General features: G+C 44.9%; 1 protein-coding gene across 2 annotated transcripts in view; it reads right to left on the bottom strand.

The window, feature by feature from the left end:
• NUP58 (nucleoporin 58) overlaps nucleotides 1-19,128 on the bottom strand; it is a 353,742-nt gene that overhangs the window by 202,681 nt on the left and 131,933 nt on the right. For both annotated transcript variants that reach the window (XM_085621608.1, XM_085621609.1), the window contains exons 8-9: nucleotides 10,009-10,074; nucleotides 7,714-7,888 (exon numbers count right to left, since the gene is read on the bottom strand). In XM_085621608.1, the coding sequence (XP_085477734.1) occupies nucleotides 7,714-7,888; nucleotides 10,009-10,074 (241 nt within the window). The remainder of the gene's footprint in view (nucleotides 1-7,713; nucleotides 7,889-10,008; nucleotides 10,075-19,128) is intronic.

Here is a 19,128-nt window from a genome sequence, read left to right as displayed (position 1 = left end):
CTGGTACGTTGGCCCTTCTCCTGGCCGTGGAAGCTATGATGGAGTCGGCGGTCACGCTACCCTTGATGTAAGGGGGGTCCAGGGAAGAGTGCTTATATTTCTTCTCTGTCCTGGGCGTGATCGACCGGCAGGTCACGGGTTCCTTGAAGGCTTCTCTCCCCTGATTCATCACACTTTGTAGCATGGGGAGGAACTGGCTCCTTGTCTGGATGGGGAGCAGGGTCTCGAGGAGGAAATCGGCTTTCAGCTTCTCCTCGTCGAGTTTGACGCCGAAGGCTGTTGCTGCGCTCCTGACCACCATATTGTACACCCCGATGTCGTCGGGTGGCGAAGGCCTCGAAGGATACGTGTCCACGGGCTCCTCCGGGTTTTCGGTGTCGAGATCCTGCCATTAGATGTCGTGGCTGGTAGATGGCGCCGAGTCGTAGAACGACTGTTGGTCTTCTTCCTCGGCTTCTCCATCATAATAGGCCTCTTCTTCCTCTTCGAGATCCCTGGTTAGTCCTTCGGTGTCGAATTCGTCCTCGACCTAGACGACGTCCGCCGATGAAACCGTTGGAATCTTGAATTCCTTCATCTTGGCGTCGAACTCCTTCCTTTGAAGGATGTTCTCCATTTCGGCCTCGAGCCGCCTCTTCTTTTTCTCCATCTCGGAGATGCTTTCAGCGTCGACCGCGGGTCTTTTCGATGAAACTTGCGTCGACATCGACCGTTCTTTCAGCGTCGATCGGCCCGTTTCCTGGGTTGTCTTCGACGACCCTTGCTTTTCGGCGTCTTTCGGCATCAGGGAGTCCTTTTCTAAGGATCCGCTCGGCCTCTTGTCCATGGTTCCCCCTTTGGTCGTCGAAGTTTTCGGCGCTGGGGCTCCCTTCGTGGACTTAGACTCTGATTTTCTCGAGTCACCCTCGTGTTTCCGAGGTACTTTCTGTTTTGCGCTCGACGATTCTCTTACCTAGTCTTTTTTCTTGTCGGTCTCTACGACCGTGAAGTTTTCGGCTGTCTCGGCGACGTTGTCCTAGTCGTCCGTGGAGAGGCCCAGATCGTAGAGCGACGGGGCCTTACCCTTGCCATCCATGCTGGCGTTGGCTCTTCTCTGCCGATCTCTCACCCTGAGCGTCTTCGGCGCGAAGGCTGAGCAGGCGTTGCAGTCCTTACTCTGGTGTTCGACCGGTAGGCAGAGGTTGCAGACCGGATGCTGGTCCTTCTGCGCGAACTTGTGGTGGCAGTTTGGGCAGAACTTGAATGGCGTCTTGTCCATTGCGCTCAGGGCCTCTGAGTGCGCATTCTCCAAGGTCGTCGAAGAAAAAGGGCGCTGAACCTCCTTTCTTCGCGCTCCTGATGAAATCTCTTCCTTTCCTGTGATATCCTCTAGTATTTATCGACGAAACTCGCTTTTCTTTCTTCTTCCTTCGAGTGTAATTCTGGAGCTTCCCGATGACGATCCAGACCCAACGGCGGAAAAAAGAATCTGAAAATGGCGCCCCAAAGGTGGGACTTCCGCAGGAAGCACGACGACGTCACGGGAGGTGCACCAAATGGTGGTCGTCGACGCCCACCTGGGCTACAAAAAAAAAAAAAAAACAAAGAAAAGACTACGAATCCGGACCCAACCACAAGATCGCGGAATAATGCACAGCATAGTGAATCCAGAAAGATTCACGCTGCAAAACTGTAATCGCTCAGCAGCAAGCAGATAAGATACTCCATGGTAGTAGGTACATGTATTCTGAAGCATGGCTGAACAAGTATGTATTTTTCTAACTGGTCGGTAACTTAGATTAAGAAGCTATGACCTATCGATTACATAGCATTATACATCTACTTGTTAAGGTGACCACCTGTCCACTACTTACACGGACCGGGAGTGAATTCAGTCTAACATCCGTCGTCCGTTGTTTATGTTTAACGGATGTCACTTGTCCATAACTTTAGAACTTCCGGGTCGCGCAGTCACACAGCTCCCAGACTCTGAGTCTGCTAAAGTGTAAGGATGCCTTCACCCTATCACGGTGCGTCGGCTAGTATCCAGAGTACTGATTTGCCGTGAAGCCTGCACGTGTCTCCGCTCCGATCCGCCCCCGACAGTCGACGGCTACCGCCCACTTTGGAACGGTGCGTTTATGCTAGTCTGGGACTGAAGTATTCCAAGGAGAGTTAGTCAAACTGTTCGGGGAACTACGCTGTTCTGTCTGGGAATGTTGCGGCTGCCTGCCCTGAATGGGACAGAGGGACTGAAAAGTGGGACAACCAGAAGTCCCAGATCAGCCTGGGCAGTTCTTTTTTCAATTAAGAACTGTCCCCGTTTCGTGACACATTCTCATACATTGAGGAGGGTCGGGTTGTGCTCGCTCACGTTTTGCAGCGGTCTCATTAAACCAGTGATGCCCCTTCAAAGTTGTAATAACTGTTGCCTTCTGCGATGCATCGCATCCTCCACGCAGACGTTTTGATGGGGAGTGAATAGTCTTCGGATGATCCCATCGAGTGGGAGCATTTTTAGTGCCCGCCCTAAACTTGACGTTTCATGTCACCACGCTAGCCATTCGATGTTGACCAGTCGACGCTCACCAAGTTGCCAGGCAACGGCGCGCGTCCCTGGTAACAGGGAATTTGGGGAGATGGTACACTTGCAGCCACACAAGCGACAAGTGTTCATCTGGCTGTAGGACGCGTCCCTTATCACCACGTGCAGTTAACAGCAGACGAATCCTGTGTGCGGAACATCACCCTAAGCATGAAGCGCAAATGTATCTGCGAGATCTGCACCTGCGGGTAAGAGGCGGTCAGGAACGACGGCAAGCAACAGGATAGATGCACTCTTACTTATCTCCGACTTACTCTCGATTTCCTACTAGCCAGCACCTTGCAAGTCGCTATTTGCCAAAGTTCAGGCAGTGTGAGGCTCCCGCGTGAAAATAACGGCGCCCAACCCACCGCCCACCTTAAGAAGCATTTACAATGCAACGGTCTCGGCATTGTTAAAGTTAGAGCTATTGGCATTACTCATGACAATGCAGTTTCTTTAAATGTTTTAAAAACAAATACATAAACAAAAATAATGTCATGAGCAATGCCAATAGCTCTAACTTTACCAATGCTGAGACCATTGCATTGTAAATGCTTGTTTGTGTTGGATCTGGATGGAAAAGTTCTTGTTCTTCAGGAACAGATTTTGGCGCCGATTTTTTCGGTTCCGATCGAGGTTTTGGTTGATCGGTGGAGTCTTTGGCTTTAGGAGGTGTATTATAGTCCTTAGCCGGTGCCGAAGTTGAGTCTTTCGGCTTGGGAACTTTCGGCGCCGGCTTATCTATGGGCCTCTATGTTTTCGGTGCCGAAGGTGTCGGATCCGATTTCGGTGCCAAGAGGTCTTTTGTCTTCGGTGCCGAAGGTGCCGGGGGTACAATGACATGCGGCTTACTCAGGCCCGAGCCACCGGAAGGCTTAGGTTTCTTCGGAGCCGAGCCCAGAGGCGGGGCTTCTGAAGCGTGTTTTCGGTCCCGACTGAGGCCAGCTGGCGAAGTTTTGACCAATGCCTTCGGTATTGGAGGGATTGGGGCAGGGGCAGTGGTACTCACGCGTTGCCCCGGAGTAACGGGGTCGTCCGAGTCATCTGCTTCTGAGATAATTTGAAGTTCCTCGGAATCCTCTTCCGGGACATCGGGACCCTCATCGAAGATGTTTACTGGTTCCGGGGCTGATCTGTGTGCCATGATATGGCGTCGAGCTCTTCGATCCCGAATGATCGTTTTGGATCGAAATGCTGCGCAGGCTGGACAGCTGGCTTCGTCGTGTTCCGGTGATAGGCACAGGTTGCAGACTTGGTGATGGTCACCGTGCGGAAATTTTTGCTTCACACTGGGGGCATGTTTTAAACGGAGTCCTTTCCATGAGCCGTAGGCCTCACGGCGTGGATAGGCCCAGCAGCCCGCGTACGGAATTGAGCCGATTAATTCGATGTCGAGTCAAGGTGCTTCGATGTAGTTGTAGAAGTTTTTTCGCTTCGAAAAGCTTGTATTTGAGATTTTCAACCGGAGTTGGAAAAGTTACATCCGAACCCAATGGCGGAAAAAAACTATGAGGATGGAGTGGATGCCCATGCGCACTGTAGTCCAGGGGAGGAGTCACCTATCTCGTGACCAAAGACTTCTTCCGAAGACAACAACCTGCAAGCATCCGAGCCCAACACCAGATGGCGATCTACTATCCTAAGTGTGTGATCTGCAGCTCATATGCCACGAACACAAAGTTGTCAGTTGACCCACTTCTCCATTTTGACAGCAGCAGGCAGCAGAGAATTAGGCCTGAAGAGGCTATACACCTTGGGGCCAGCATTAGCTTTCTTCAGTAGAGGTAGTAACAAGGCCGGCTTCCTACTCTGTGGCACTATAGCTGCCTCCAAGGAGGCATTTATTTATTAAAGGTGGGTTTGATCACTGGGGCAGTAAGCTTAAGAATATCCAGAGGGCATGGGTGAAGAGGTGACTCAGATTTATCAGCTGCCCATTAGAATAGAAGAGTCCTCAAAGGGAAATGGGTTCAAAATTGGTCAGTAACAGGCTAGGAGAATTACCCCTATCCGTGATGGGGATAATAGGTGGACAGAAGTCACTTGAATTTTATTTTAAAAGATTTCCAAGAGCTCCTTGCACATAGTGGCAGATGGAATCAGGATATTTTGAGAGGCATTGGGGGAAGACGAAAAAAAAATGATTTCACAACCATGAAAAGTTTGCAGAGTTTATTAGAGGCGGCAGAAATAGAGGATGCAATAAACTCTTTATGCGCCGTGCATACTTCGCTCTGAACGTTTAGTGCTTTTATGTATAATGATTATGCTTCTAAGTTGAATGATTTCCTCAACCTTCGTTCAAGGTGCTTGCAGTGTGACCTTTCTTTTAAAGCGGCCGTAAACCAGGGAGCTGAGGGCTTTGATCTCCTTTGAGATACGGTTTTTAAAGGAGGAATATGGTCAAGGGCCAAGGACAGCCAGTTATTCGCTTTAGCCAGGTCAGGGCATACTGCACCTGAGAGTTAGAGCAGGGTTGCTTGTAGTGCCTCAGAGAGCAGTGGTTCAGAAACTTGACTACATGACCAGGAAACTTTCTGAAAAAGACAGCTGCTGTTTCCTAGGGCACACCTAGACAAAGTTAAAATATACCAGGAAGTTAACTGACCAAATTAGTTTAATAACTGGTTCCATCCAAATATTCAAGGAATGAGAAAAAATAAAGTCCAGCGTATGACCGACCTTAGAGGTCGGCCCCACCACATGTTGGACTCTGTTAAATCCCTCTGAAGTCGAGAGGAAATGGTTGGCCATAGAGCAATTAGGATCATCTATGTGCAAGTTAAAGTCCCCTAGCATAAGGAAGTTTGAGCGGAGAGTAGATAGTTGAGATCCAGATGAACAGTTAGGGGGTCTGTAAAGTAGTAGCCCCGAGACCGTAAAGGAGGGGTCATGAGCCACTGAAAAAGACAGATCCTCAATGGCGCCCATATTTACAGGTTTGGAACTACAGCACTTGTAGGAATCTCTGTACACTATTGCCACCTTACTGCCCTTTTTGTCCCCCTGGATTATACGATGGATTAAAAAACCAGCCTGGATAGATCGGGCGATATCTGGGAATTAGAGTCCGTAAGCCAAATTTCTGTCAGGAAAAGAAGATTTCATTTATTTCCTGTGAATAATTAGTTGATTTTGAAAGATTGTTTATGTAGGGACCAACAATTGGTTAGGAAAGTCGAAAGAGAGGCTCCCTCCTGATAGACATTCACAGCCAAGGCCATTTGGAATATAGACTCATGCAAGTCATTTAGGGAATTAAAGGCGAACCCCCATGATGGACAGGTAATCCTGTCATCAATGCTTGACAAAAATTTATTTATGGGTACAGCGGGACAAAGTTGACAGATTTCTAACTGCAATTAGTTAATCTTTAGAATATGCAATCGTAGAAGGCTTGACAGACAAACGGCAGTGTGGCTGGCGCTGGGCACGATCCAGGCACAGACGAACTTGCCTTTGGCACATCCACAGCATTTCCCGGTTTACGTGAAGGAAACCAGAGTTCCAACCACTGGAGCACGTCCCAACAAAAATGATGCCTCTGTGGTGGCTACCAGTGAAAATTGCACATGCCGGCAGTGAAAATAGATTTAAAAATTTTTTAGCTGTCCCGATCCCAGTCACCCTCTTCAAATTCAGTAAACAATAAAAAGAGCAGTAATTTAAAAAAGCATTTACTAAGAGTCAGCCGCTGCATGTCCATGGCATTTCCCGGTTTAAATATAGTGAGGGAAACCAGAGTTCCAAATACAAGAGTGCATTCCACCCAAAATTATGCCTCTGTTGAGGAACCAATGAAAATTGCAAAAGCCAGAAGTTAATAGAACAGATTTAAAAATGTTTAACTGTCCCAATCCGGTCACTCTCCAGAAATTCAGCAAACAATAAAAAGAGCAGTAATTTTAAAAAGAGCAAGCATTTACTAAGAGCCTCAATAGCCTGGGGGTATTAAGAGCCTCAATACCCTGGGGGTATTATTGTGGGTATGAGAGAATGTTTAATGGTGTATGTGTGTGGACTTGACAATGGAAGTATTGATGTCCAACAGTGAGACTGTGGGCGAACAGTGAGACTGTGGGCGAACAGTGAGACTGTGGGCGAACAGTGAGACTGTGGGCGAACAGTGAGACTGTGGGCGAACAGTGAGACTGTGGGCGAACAGTGGTGGGAGCATAGGTTTAGGAATGGGGCTGGGTGGGTTTATGATGGGGAGTGTGCTAGCATAGGATGGCAGATTTATGAGTGTTTGATGATGGGTGTACAATCAAAGGAGTGCAATATCGGATGGAAGAGGCATGGTGGCATACTGATGGCTGAGCAAATGTTTGACAGTGAGTATGGTCATATATAGTTGTGTAAGCACTATGGCAGGGTTGATGATACAGCATTGTGCTGCCTGCTCTGCTGCTTTTACATTTATGTTTTTCCTTTTTAACTCTCCCTCCTTATGCTAGTGGACTGAGCAATCAGAGCAACCATTTTTTGTGTGTGTTTTTTTTTTTTAAGTGATTGTAAGCCTAAAACAAAATACAGAGTACCATTGAATACATACTCACAACATGGTGTATACCAAAGAAACAGCCGAACAGAATTTCACCAACCAAGAAAAGTCAATGTGTGGCAGAAAGGTTGCATGGATATCAAATTTTGTGAAACTTAATTCTGCAATTTTAGTTGTGCACAAACACAATTTACTATAGGAAATAAAAGATTTGTAGAAGTTACAAGTTTGGACTCAGACACCTCCCCCTTCAAACGTTTAAACCGCTTAATCAATCTGCATCAAATTTCACACATTAAGGATACTGTTGAGCACATTCTTTTCCAAGTTTGGTGCAAATTGGTAAAAGGATGACAATGTTATTAACAAACAAAGACCCATGATTTCTTATGTTGCGAGTTGCTAACTTTACCTACAGAAGAGCAACTGTGCATCATATACGTGGGTCTACATTTTGACATACATGTATATGCATTATTTTGTTTCAATACGAACACCAGCTATCCATTACAATTAGCAACAAAACGTGCCACAGGCGACCTTTAAAATGTTCTGCTATTTGAAATATAATTTCAAAGGGTTACCAAGATAGTGATTCCTTGGATAAACAAACACATTTTTTTCTTTTTTAACACTACAGTACCTGGGCAGTTTCCATTTTCAGTTTGTCAATTGCTAAAGCGTTTCTCTGCAACCCACTTGCAGCAACAGATAACAGCTGCTTCAGAGCTTTAATGTCTTCCTGGACTTTCAGCATGGCTTTTGAGGACATTCGTGCAATCTCTTCCTGAACCTGTTTCTGCTCCTTAACAAATTTCCTGTAACAATAGGTAAATTAAATTTACAGCAGCAGAACTACATCGTATTTAGTCCACGCATTTCATTGACCTTAGTTTTGGCTATTTTGTATTTTTTTCCAGATTCCTTTCACCTAAGTATCCATTTTTCTTTTAACTAAAACACACATTACTCTGCTTCTGTATTTTGAATGCATTTCTTTCTGAGGCAGTTTTTGGGATTCAAGCTGATGATGCAAAAGGAGCTTGTATTACGACATGAGTATGCCTAAGCACTGAGATTTAAGGGGTATGCAAGGTTTGGTGCACCAGAGACTGCCATAAACTGAGGAGCTGCAGACATGTGACATCCACACCACATTTAGACAGGAACAATTACGAATTACTAGGTTTCCAACAGCGATTTTAGAACGTTCAAACTGAAAGGTGCACACTTTAGTTGTCTAACAGTTTAAGCAGAGAAACAAGTGAAGCATCCCATTAAGTGTGCCATCTGCATTTTGTGCTTTGGGATACTGGTGGCTTCATTCCCACCGAAAAGCAGGTCTTGTCATGAACTCCAGCGACACATTGAGTCAATGGAGCTTTAGCTGCTCAGATATTTTCCAACGGTTGCTAGTCTGTTACCATCCTTTTGTCCGACAAACCGTCGTTGATCCCTGAATTACACGGGACATTAGAAATTATGGTGGAGATTTAATGTCCATGAATGAAAAGAGTCTTTTCCAAGAAACAGTTTGATAAAGGACAGGGATGGAAGTTCTATAGTGTGGACAATGGACAATGAACCTGCAATTCACTACTGTAGTAAATAGGTGGGAAGTGAGGGTCCAAAGTGTAAAAAAGTTGGAGAATGTTGTGGAATTAACAATAAAACAGTTCAATTCCCTGAAATGCAGCACAATCCAAAAACAGTATCTTCTAGCGCTATCCCAATGTGGTAGTCGAGACGAAATCTCACATTCTGTGTGTAGGCAATTTGATATTAAATCAATTGGTCCTCAAGAAACTGAAGGGCATTTGCAATTGATGGGAAAAGATCCTATCACACCAAATGATTCAGTTTTCAAGCATTCAGTTTTACGTCAATGCTAAAAGGAGAAAAACAGTCTGGTCCATGTTCTATTATTTTTGGGCCAATTCTAAGGTAGGAAAACTGTATGTCTGGTGTAGAAATGCCATTTTTGCTGATGAAGTTTTCAAGATTACTATAAGTTCAAGGAGGGGTTTGTCACATGTTAAAGCAAGAGGATCACCTGCATCTCAAGGTTTGAAGATTTTTAGGGGACCATGGCATATCCATAGACACTTAATATAAGCTTTGTGCTTGTTGGAATTCTGTGTCTGTTACAAAAAAAGGAGACACATGCATTCAGAGAATATATTTTTTACAAGAGAGTGCAGCCCATCCCTTGTTTTAACACAGTAAACTCTTTATGCATAATGACCCTTACTTCACAGAATTGAGAGAGAGCTAGATCATTTAGCCAACCCCAACCAGGTGTGCAGACTGGTTCAAGCCTTTTAACTCCAAGTATGACAAACGCAGAGCCTATGAGAGACGTGGCTTCTGTGGCAGATTAACAACGATTCTTTGCCATTAGCCTCATCACAGCCACAGGACTCGGCAATTTCCCATCCCCTCTACAGCCCCCACGAGGAAGAACAGAGGTATAAATGAGAATTCTTTCAGTGCACGATTCCCACACAACTTGAGCAGATACTTACATATTCAGGTGTTTAAATGTTAAAAGTATCAGAAAACAGCATTACACAGCAATAAATTATAAAGCAGAAAACACATTAGTTGTGATACATGTACCGTATAAATAGATGATAATTAGGGCAGGATTACAAGATTATCCACAGATCTCAGCGATGACAATGCCCACAAAAGCACATCTCAGGATGACACCATCAATGAAAACGTAAATCAGACATATTTATTACAGTTAATTCCAGACGTCACACATTTTCCAAAACGTAGCAAATGTGTGCAAACTAACTACAGGCAACACAAGATGTATTATAAGACTAATGCATCAAAAATGTCTGGCTAAAAGAGGTGTGCAAATAAAGATATCTTGAAGGAGGGGTAAATGCAAGGCAAAAACAGCCAATCAGTGAAAATCAATACGTACTGAAAAGTGTCCACATCTTGACAGATGAGAAGAGGTAGGTTTTCATCTTTCAGTGCTTTACTATCTCTGTAAAGTAAAACAATTGTAATTATATTCTAAGTGGTACTAAAAAATAGATTGAACTATACACATAAGAACGGTTTCTCCTGACTGTTATAGATGCTGAAGTACATAGAACAGTGATGGATGGAATGCCTGAATTCTTCTCAACCACTGGTAATCACTCAGGCCGCATCCCAATCCATTGCTATTTTGCACATCATGCCACCTCAGCTTGGACCCAGTTATAAGCAAATCAGTTTTGACCCTGCTCCAATAGGAACAGTCCAGCCCAAACTCTCTAAACTGATATGTCCGGTTCACAACAATAAAGTCTTTATACACAATTTTTGCCCTTGTATACTAATCTCTATATGGGACGTTTCAAAATGTTCCATCTTTGGAAATCTTGGGATCCTGCCCTTAACAACAACATATTGTTTGGGGCAGTTATATAGATGACATCTTCCTTATTTGGACCCGTACTTTGATGTCTCAATGTGAATTGGTTTTACATCCAAATAATAATGACTACAATCTGAAACTTACATTGCATCACAGCAAAACCTCAATAGAATTTTTAGATACAACAATCTATGTACATAACAACAAAATTGCCTATAGACTTTATAGAACACTCACTTCAGGTAATTCTATATTACATGCTACCAGTACTAGTCCTAAACATCAAACTGTATCAATTCCCTTTGGTTAAATGATCCACTTACAACGGAACTACAGTAATAATATACCATTTCAGGAAGAATTGACTTTAATGGAACATAGATTCCTTGATAGGGGTTATGCTCCCAATCTAATTAGGAAATCTAGAGACCATTTCAATTGAGTGAATCATTCCACTTCACTCAAAACACGTCCCAAAAGAAATAGAAAGACACATCTAGTATTAACTACATCATACAACAGAAATAGTGGTGCCATTTGTAACATTTTACATTTAAGCTTGCACATTCTTACTGTGGATCGAGTTATTAAAGACATCATTCCTACCAAACCTTGCATTGTATATAAAAAGGGTAAAAATCTATGTGATCTTCTCTGTCATTATTTCTTACCTCCCCCACCTCAAACCATTCTGATTTCTTGCTACCTCCTAAGCCTAAGAGATATCATAAATGTGGCAAATGTAACATCTGCCCTTCACTATAGACCGATTGATGGAGTTTCAGTGTAACAATATCGAAAAGTTTTATATTAGGGACTTCAACAATTGTGGCACTAGGTATGTTACATACATCATTATTTGCAATTATCTCATTTATGACTGCAGTGCGATCACGTACTTCAGAGAAAGAATTCAAGAGGGCAATTCGGAATAGAGATGCTAATAAATCCTCTTTCCTTGCATTATAATACTGCACATGCAAACGTTGAGGATATTATACTGAGACTGTTAACAACCATGCTAAGAAGAGGTACTAGAATGGCTATTATACACAAAAGAGGGGCAAAATGGCTCATTAGATTGAGAGCAGAAGATAGGGGCTTGAATTTTGACAGAAAGGTGTGTAATTTTATGGATTCAAACTAATGGGCGGGGTGGCCATAGAAAAAGCAAGGTCTCTATTTTGGTACGTATTTTTGGACATACTCATATACATTTGGGTTTCGCATTTTTCTAAATGCGGTCATCTAAATTATTCTCAAACTTCTCATATTTATTGCGATAGTCTCCTTTATTACCATGACTTTCTCTCTTGAAATTATTTCATGATTCTTACAAGTTGTTTAAAGTGCATGTTCACCATTTGATATTCTTTGTCTTGTGGTTACTAACTGGCATATATATTTTAATTTGAAAGGCTTTAACTGATTAACTAACATCTTGTGTAGGGACAACTTTCCTTATGGTTGTTGTGCCTCCTTACTTGTGGCTAGTCGTGAAGAACAAGTTACTTACCTTCTGTAACGATGTATCTGTACGAGACATATTAATTATAGATTCCTTACCTTAGAATTACCCCCAGGCGTCAGACTGGATCTGGAGAAATGTTTTCGTAGCAGTACCCCTGCGTGTCGGTAGGTGGCGTCATTCGAATCTGCTTCCGTCATTGGGTCGTCGAGATGAAGTCGCGGTGTCTACTTAGACGCCGCCTCTGTGTGCTGACACCAGTTCTGACACTACTTTCCAAGCCAGAAGCGCAGCCATGCAAGACACTGACCACTGGTGCACAAAACTAGGGCCATGCAAGGGAGTCCCTATCCCTAGAAGTTAGTTCGCAGAATGGAGAGGATGGGTGGACGGTAAGGAATCTATAACTCATATAGGTCTCTTACAGATACATTGTTACCGAAGGTAAGTAACTTGTTCATCTGAGAGAGACAGTTATAGATTCCTTACCTTAGAATAGATACCCCAGCAAAACCAACCCCAGAGGTGGGTCTGCAAACTAAGTTCACAGCAGGAAGTCCTGGAGAACAGAATGGCCAAAAAAGCAGTCTCTCCATACTTGGCTGTCCAGGCAGTAATGCTTTGTAAGCGTGTGCAAAGATGCCCACGTGGCTGCCTGGCAGATGTCAAGTAGGGGAACACCACGTCCCAAAGCAGTAGTGGCCTCCGTCACCCTGGTAGAGTGGAAGTACAGTCCGACTGGAGATTCCTTTTTAGCTAAAGAATAGCAGATCTTAATGCATTGGACAACCCACCGAGAGATGGTACGTTTGTGCACTGCCAGTCATTTCTTGGCGCCCACATAACCCACAAAGAGTTGATCGTCCACCCGGAAATCTTTAGTGCTGTCAAGGTAGAAAGCCCGTGCACGTTTTGGATCCAGACAGTGGAGTCTCTCCTCTTTGGAAGGGTCCGGAGGTGGGAAGAGGGTAGGCAATGTGATGGCCTGACCTATGTGGAAAGAGGTAACCACTTTGGGCAGAAAAGAGGGCCTAGTACGGAGGACTACTTTGTCCAGATGGACAGCAAGAAAGGGAGGTTTGGAAGATAAAGCCGGAGGCTCACTCACCCTGCCAGCAGAGGTGATGGCAAGCAAGAAAGCAGTCTTCAAAGTAAGGAGACAAAGAAGACAATTATGTAGTGGCTCAAAGGGAGCACACAAGATAAGTGACAACGAGATTCAAGTCCCACTGGGGCATTCAAGAGAGGAAGGAAAAAGATGTGTAATACCCTTCAGGGATCTGTTAACAATAGGGGACTTAAAAAGAGAAGGCTGATCAGGAAGGTGAAGAAAGGCCGAAATGGCCGAAAGACAGCCTTTAAGAGTGCCCAGAGCAGAGCCCTGCTGGGACAAAAAAAAGAATGAAGAGGAGAACCTCTGAAAGAGGGGCAGAAAGGGGATCCACAGCCTTTGCTGTGCACCATTCCATCAATTTGTTCCATCTACAGGCGCATACCGCTTTAGTGGAGGGACATCTGGCTGCCAAGAGGACATTTTAGAATTCGGGAGGAAGGTCAAAAGCTGTCAACTGCTGCCGCTCACTCCACGCAAGGAGGTGGAGGCTGGACAGGTTCGGGTGGAGGACCGTACCCTGCTGCTGCGACAGAAGATCATGCCGAAGAGGCAGAATGATCAGATGATCGATGGCCATGCTGAAGAGCTCGGGGTACCAGACTTATCCTACCCAGTCCGGAGCGACAAGAATGACTTGGGCCCGTGCTTGATCTTCAGCATTCTGGGCAGAAGTGGTACAGGCGGAAAGGCGTACATGAGGCCGCAATTCCACTCGCGACGAAAGGCATCACCAAGCGAGAGCCGCCTTGGAAACTCCAACGCTCAGAACTGCTGACATTGCGCGTTCTCTTCGGTTATTGTTATTTGTCATTTGTTAAGCGCGTTATCACCATCAGGTGTCTAAACGCTGTCAGAGAGATCCAGCCTTTGCATGCAGCGGTTTAGATTACGTCCCAGGCCTCCGCAAAAAGCAATGTTTTAATTTCTTCCTGAACGGGAGGAGGGCGTGTTCCTTACGTATATTCTCTGGTAGTTTGTTCCATATATGGGGAATGGATGAGGAGAATGTTCTTCCTCCTTTGGAGGACAAATTGAATCGGGGGCAGGCCAGGAGGCTGGCATCAGAGGACCGTAGCATCCTGCTGGGATTGTATTTGGCGAGGTGGTCATTGATGTAGCAAGGGGCTTGGCCATAAATAGCCTTATGTGCGATTCAGAGGCCTTTGAACTTAGCTCTCTGTCCAACCGGGAGCCAATGCAAATGTTTTAGGAGGGGTGAAGCATGGGCTCATAATAACCTGCAGTCTGGTTAGAAGGTTACCCGGGAGGTGGATGTACAGGGAGTTGCCATAGTCGAGGCGTGATAGTATCAAAGCAGACACTGCCATTCGGAGTGTATTGAAGGTGAGTAAAGGGGAAAGCTTACGCAGCTGTCTCAGCATGCCTGTACATATTCCCACTACTGTCGATACCTGCTGCGTCATTGTGAGCGCGGCATCAATTTTGATGCCCAGGCTTTTTACAGCCACGGCCACTCCGGATATGCGCCAAGTTCTTGTGGTCAGAAGAGCTCCTTCCAAGGGTTTGAGTATGAGGTGACGGCCAGTACTTCCGTTTTATCCGGGTTGATTTTGAGGGAGTTGGCCATCATCCAGTTAACAGTGAATTTCAAGATGTTTTGGAATCTTGTGTGGGCTGATGGGGCGTGGTCTATCTGAATGATAATTTGGGTGTCATCAGTGTAGTTGTAAATTGGACACTCCATAAGGTTCAAAGCCGCTATCAGGGGCTGGATGTAGGCATTGAAAAGAAGTGGTGATAGCACCGATCCCTGCGGTACCCCGCATGAAAGTAGTCCTGGATCGGACACATGGTCGTTCAGTTGAATTTTCTGGGAGCGACCCTTGAGGAAAGAGATCAGCCATGCAAGGGCCGAGCCCTGAATACCCAGCTCCGAAATCGGCGACATTAGTTGGTCATGATTGACCGTGTCGAATGCCGCGGATAGGTCCAGTAGAACCAGGGCACATAGCTTTTTCTTGTAGCCCCTTAATCTGAGTTCATCTAAAACAGACAGCATCACCAATTCCATGCTGTGATGCGCCCTGAACCCTGCCTGGTTAGATTGTAGGAGGTGATTGTTTTCTATATGGTTGGTCAGGGCTTTTAGCACGTGCTGTTCTAATACTTTAGCCAGGAAGGGGAGTTGGGAGATTGGGCGGAAATTTCAGTGGAGAATAGATCCAAAAAAGGCTCTCCCCACTGCCAAAAGAGACCTTGCGCCACTTCTGAGTGGAGACGCCATTCGTGATCCATCATGCACCTGCGGCTGCGTTCGTCCGCTATGGCGTTCAGAGAACCTGCCAGGTGTTGAACCACCAGGGATATGCCCTGATGTTCCAGCCATGTCCAAAGACGGAGAGCCTCTTGACATAGGTTTCCACGACCCCACCCCGCCCTGTTTCTTGCAGTACCACATGGCGGTGGTGTTGTCCGTGAACAACTGCACTACTCTTCCCTTGACAGAAGGACGGAATGTCTTCGGTGCAAGACGAATCGCCCGGAGCTCCAGAAGGTTGATGTGGAGCCCAAACTCTGCCGGAGACCACAGGCCCCTGATCTCCGCCTCTCCCATGTGGCCGCACCATCGAAGGAGTGACGCATCCGTCACTACTGTGAATTCTGGTTGGGGAAGGGAGAGGTATCTGCTGTTGACCCAATCCTGGTTCGTGAGCCACCACTGCAACTGACTTACAGCTGCCTCCGAGATCCGGATATGCCCAGATGTAGATCCTGTGCTCTCCATGCCACTGGAGTCAAGTTATCCTGGCTGAAGAGGGCTGAAAGCCCGAAACCTGTCCTAGGATGCTTGTTTCCAGTCCAGGGAGGACCTGGCCTGGCAGTTCGGGCTGGACTGTTCCCATTCGGTGCAGGGTCAAGACTTATTTGCATATGGCTGGGTCCACACTGGAGTGGCATGGTGAGCAAAAAAACGATGGATTTAGGCCCAGATCTCTGTACTGGGGTGAATGTATGACATTGTGTCCATCAATTGTTCTTTTTGCCCTCCGAGACCTGGCAGACATCGGAAAGATTCCCCTGATGCTGCACCCACTGGAACTTCAGTTCCCACTGCAGAGCCCGCATACACCACCTGACATGATCCACCAGCAAGATGCAAGAGGCCATGAGGCCCAGCAGCCTCAGGGTCAGTCTCACCAACATCCAGGATAGAGGATGAAACATCGGTATCATAGCTCGAATATCCCGGACTCGCTGCTTAGGAGGATAAGCCCAAAACTGCACTGCATCCAGACCTGCTCCGATGAAAAGGAGCTTCTGAGAGGGAATCAAGTGCGACTTCGGCACATTGATAGTGAACCCCAGCGAATGGAGGAGGTTCACCGTAGTATGGAGGTGGGAAGACAACCTGGGACGAGGTCGCCTTCAATAGCCAGTCGTGGAGATAAGGGAAGACTGGAACCCCTGATCTGAGAAGATAAGCTGCGACCACCGCCATCACTTTCGAGGCCAAAGGGGAGCACGGTAAACTGAATATGCTCGTGGCCTACCGTGAGCCATAAGTAACGCCGGTGGGCAGTCAAGACTGGGATGTGAAAATAGGGGAGGTGATGATGAATCCTACTGTCCACTGGTTGCCCTGAAAGGTTGGACTAGGAAGGTTTGGAGGCTGCTGCAGGGGGGGCATTGGTGGACTGGCCCGCTCGCTGGCCCCCAGACCCACGACGCTGGGTCCCACGTCCCCGGCCGCACAAAGGCTAGGTAGCTTGCGCCGGCCTGTGACTCTGGGTGGAACATGGTGGGGCACCCCTTCTGTAAAATTCAAAAGAAGTCAGCGCACTGCAAGTAACTACACAAAAAGTCTGAAGTATTGATAAATTTTCTCTCGAAATATAATTACCAGTGTAAAACATGTCTTTGGATACTTAAACGAACATGTCAATTATCAATCTCAGTTCATTTGAAAAAAACATCAACATGAAACTTTTGTCACTGAAATAAACGACATTGTGGTGGTCGATGTCCAATGCATTTCGGGATTGCCAAGAATCCCTTCTTCAGGGGCCTGTATTGAAAAGGTAAAAGAAAAAATGCAAAAAGTTTCGCAACATATAATGTTTTAAAGGTGAAAAAACATATTGAAAAGAGATACATCGTACAAAGCCGGAGTGGTAAAAACACACCTGTACATGTACTTATCCAGACAAATATCAACACACATGGAGGAAACAGAAAGCAGTGAAATAAAAGTTGTGCCTGAAATCAAATGACATTGTGAAAAAAGATGAAAAAGAAAAAAGGCCAATTATAACCACTCCCTCAGTGAGTAACTTGTGTGATATGAAAAAAAAAGAAGAAAAAAGATAGTGCTGAGTGAACAGCCCTTACTAGAAATCTGGTATGTTGATGCTGACTACTGAAGTCTGTGTCCGCTCTACTACAAAATAGAACAGAAAAACTGTTGAAACACTACCACCTATTATTCCCTAGATGTGCTAACCATGTGTATCTATTTGATCAAGCACAGCTTGGCACGGGGATCGCGTTGACAAAAAGTGTTGCGAAGCGGCGGGTAGCCGCGTACGTACTTAAAATAGCTGAACAGCGTCTGACGTAACCCCGTATGTGTTTGGACTCAACAACAAAAGAGGACTGGAACGAGTGGCAACTCCCGACATGCGTACACAAGATAACGTGAAAAGTAAGAAAATAAACAACAATGCGAGTGAAAGGCTATAAAGGCAATAACTCATGAAGTATTAACGAAAAGTTACTCTAATCAATAAACAGCCAGTATAAAAGGCCTACGCAATGCTCTATGAATAGAGCAGACAAAATGTAACCTATTGAGCAGAGGTACAGAAGCACTAAAAAACGTGTAATTCTAAATGGCGAAAGAGTCCATATGAAAAAGCCCCAAACAATGGGTGATGTGGGTGAAAATGGAGAGATAAGGATATTGGAAAAACTTGCGTGTATCTCACTTCTAAATATGAAACGTAGGATAGGAACCAAAATTGTGAAGAAATAAAAAGACTAGTGCATAGCACCAATCCTCCTCACATACTGTAAAGTATAGTCACAAAACAGTGTGCTGTGCTAATTGGTGATGAAAATAAACTAAAGGTGGTGTGAAAAAATTAAATCAAAGTGTGAGTATTAAAAAATAATATAAAAGGCCTGAAATGAAAAAAACAATGCCAACCCAGAGAAGAAACCGTGGATAGACAAATAGTTGATTAATGTATGGAAAAGACGGTACTTACAGACTGAACAAATGATAGAAAACATAGCATTTCCAATTTATCATTGAGCCCTGCAGGTACTAATGTGTGAAGATATTTGGTCCACCAAACCTCCCTTTGAGCTAATAACTTGGAAGTGTCTATACCCGATTTTGATGGAACAATTTCTAATATCATAAATTTCAATTGAGCATTGGTATGCTGATGTTGTAACCAGTGTTTTGCTAGATGTGACTTCAGACGTTTAGTGCGGATAGAACGTTTATGTTCAGAAATGCAAATCTTGATTTTCCGCAAAGTTTTGCCTACATAAAGTAATCCGCAAGGACATTTAATGGTATAAATAACATTAATGCTATTGCAATCTCCATTGTATTTAAGTGAAATGGATTTACCAGAATGAGGGGGATTGATAACATTCCCAGTCATCACATTGTGACAATTGACGCAATTGTGGCATTTGCGCATTCCAGTAAAAGGTACCGGATTCACTGCATGAGATCTTTTTAACAAGTCTTTAATATTCCTACTGTGTGTGTATGCAAAAAGGTGGGGTTCAGCAAATAAACCATTAAAATCAGGTTCATATTGGAGTAATTCCCACCCAGATTTAATAATTTTACTGATGTTAGTCGAATTTGTGGAATATTTAGATACAAAAACTTGTCGATTCTGACTCGAGAATGTAGATGCAAAAATATTTGCTAGTTGTCTGTTGGATGATTTAGAGGTATGGGCTTTAAAGGAAAAGTTGATTCCCAACTCTCAAACTGGTTTTAGAAAGGGTGAATCAACTCATCCAAATTTGATTTTATTAACATTAGGTGAAAAAGCTAAAATGAGGAAGCAAACACTGTATGTGTGCTTCATTGACTTAAAAGCTGCGT

Source organism: Triturus cristatus, chromosome 8 (assembly GCF_964204655.1).
Source record: "Triturus cristatus chromosome 8, aTriCri1.1, whole genome shotgun sequence".
NCBI lineage: Eukaryota > Metazoa > Chordata > Amphibia > Caudata > Salamandridae > Triturus > Triturus cristatus.
This window is presented reverse-complemented; position numbering and strand designations above follow the sequence as displayed.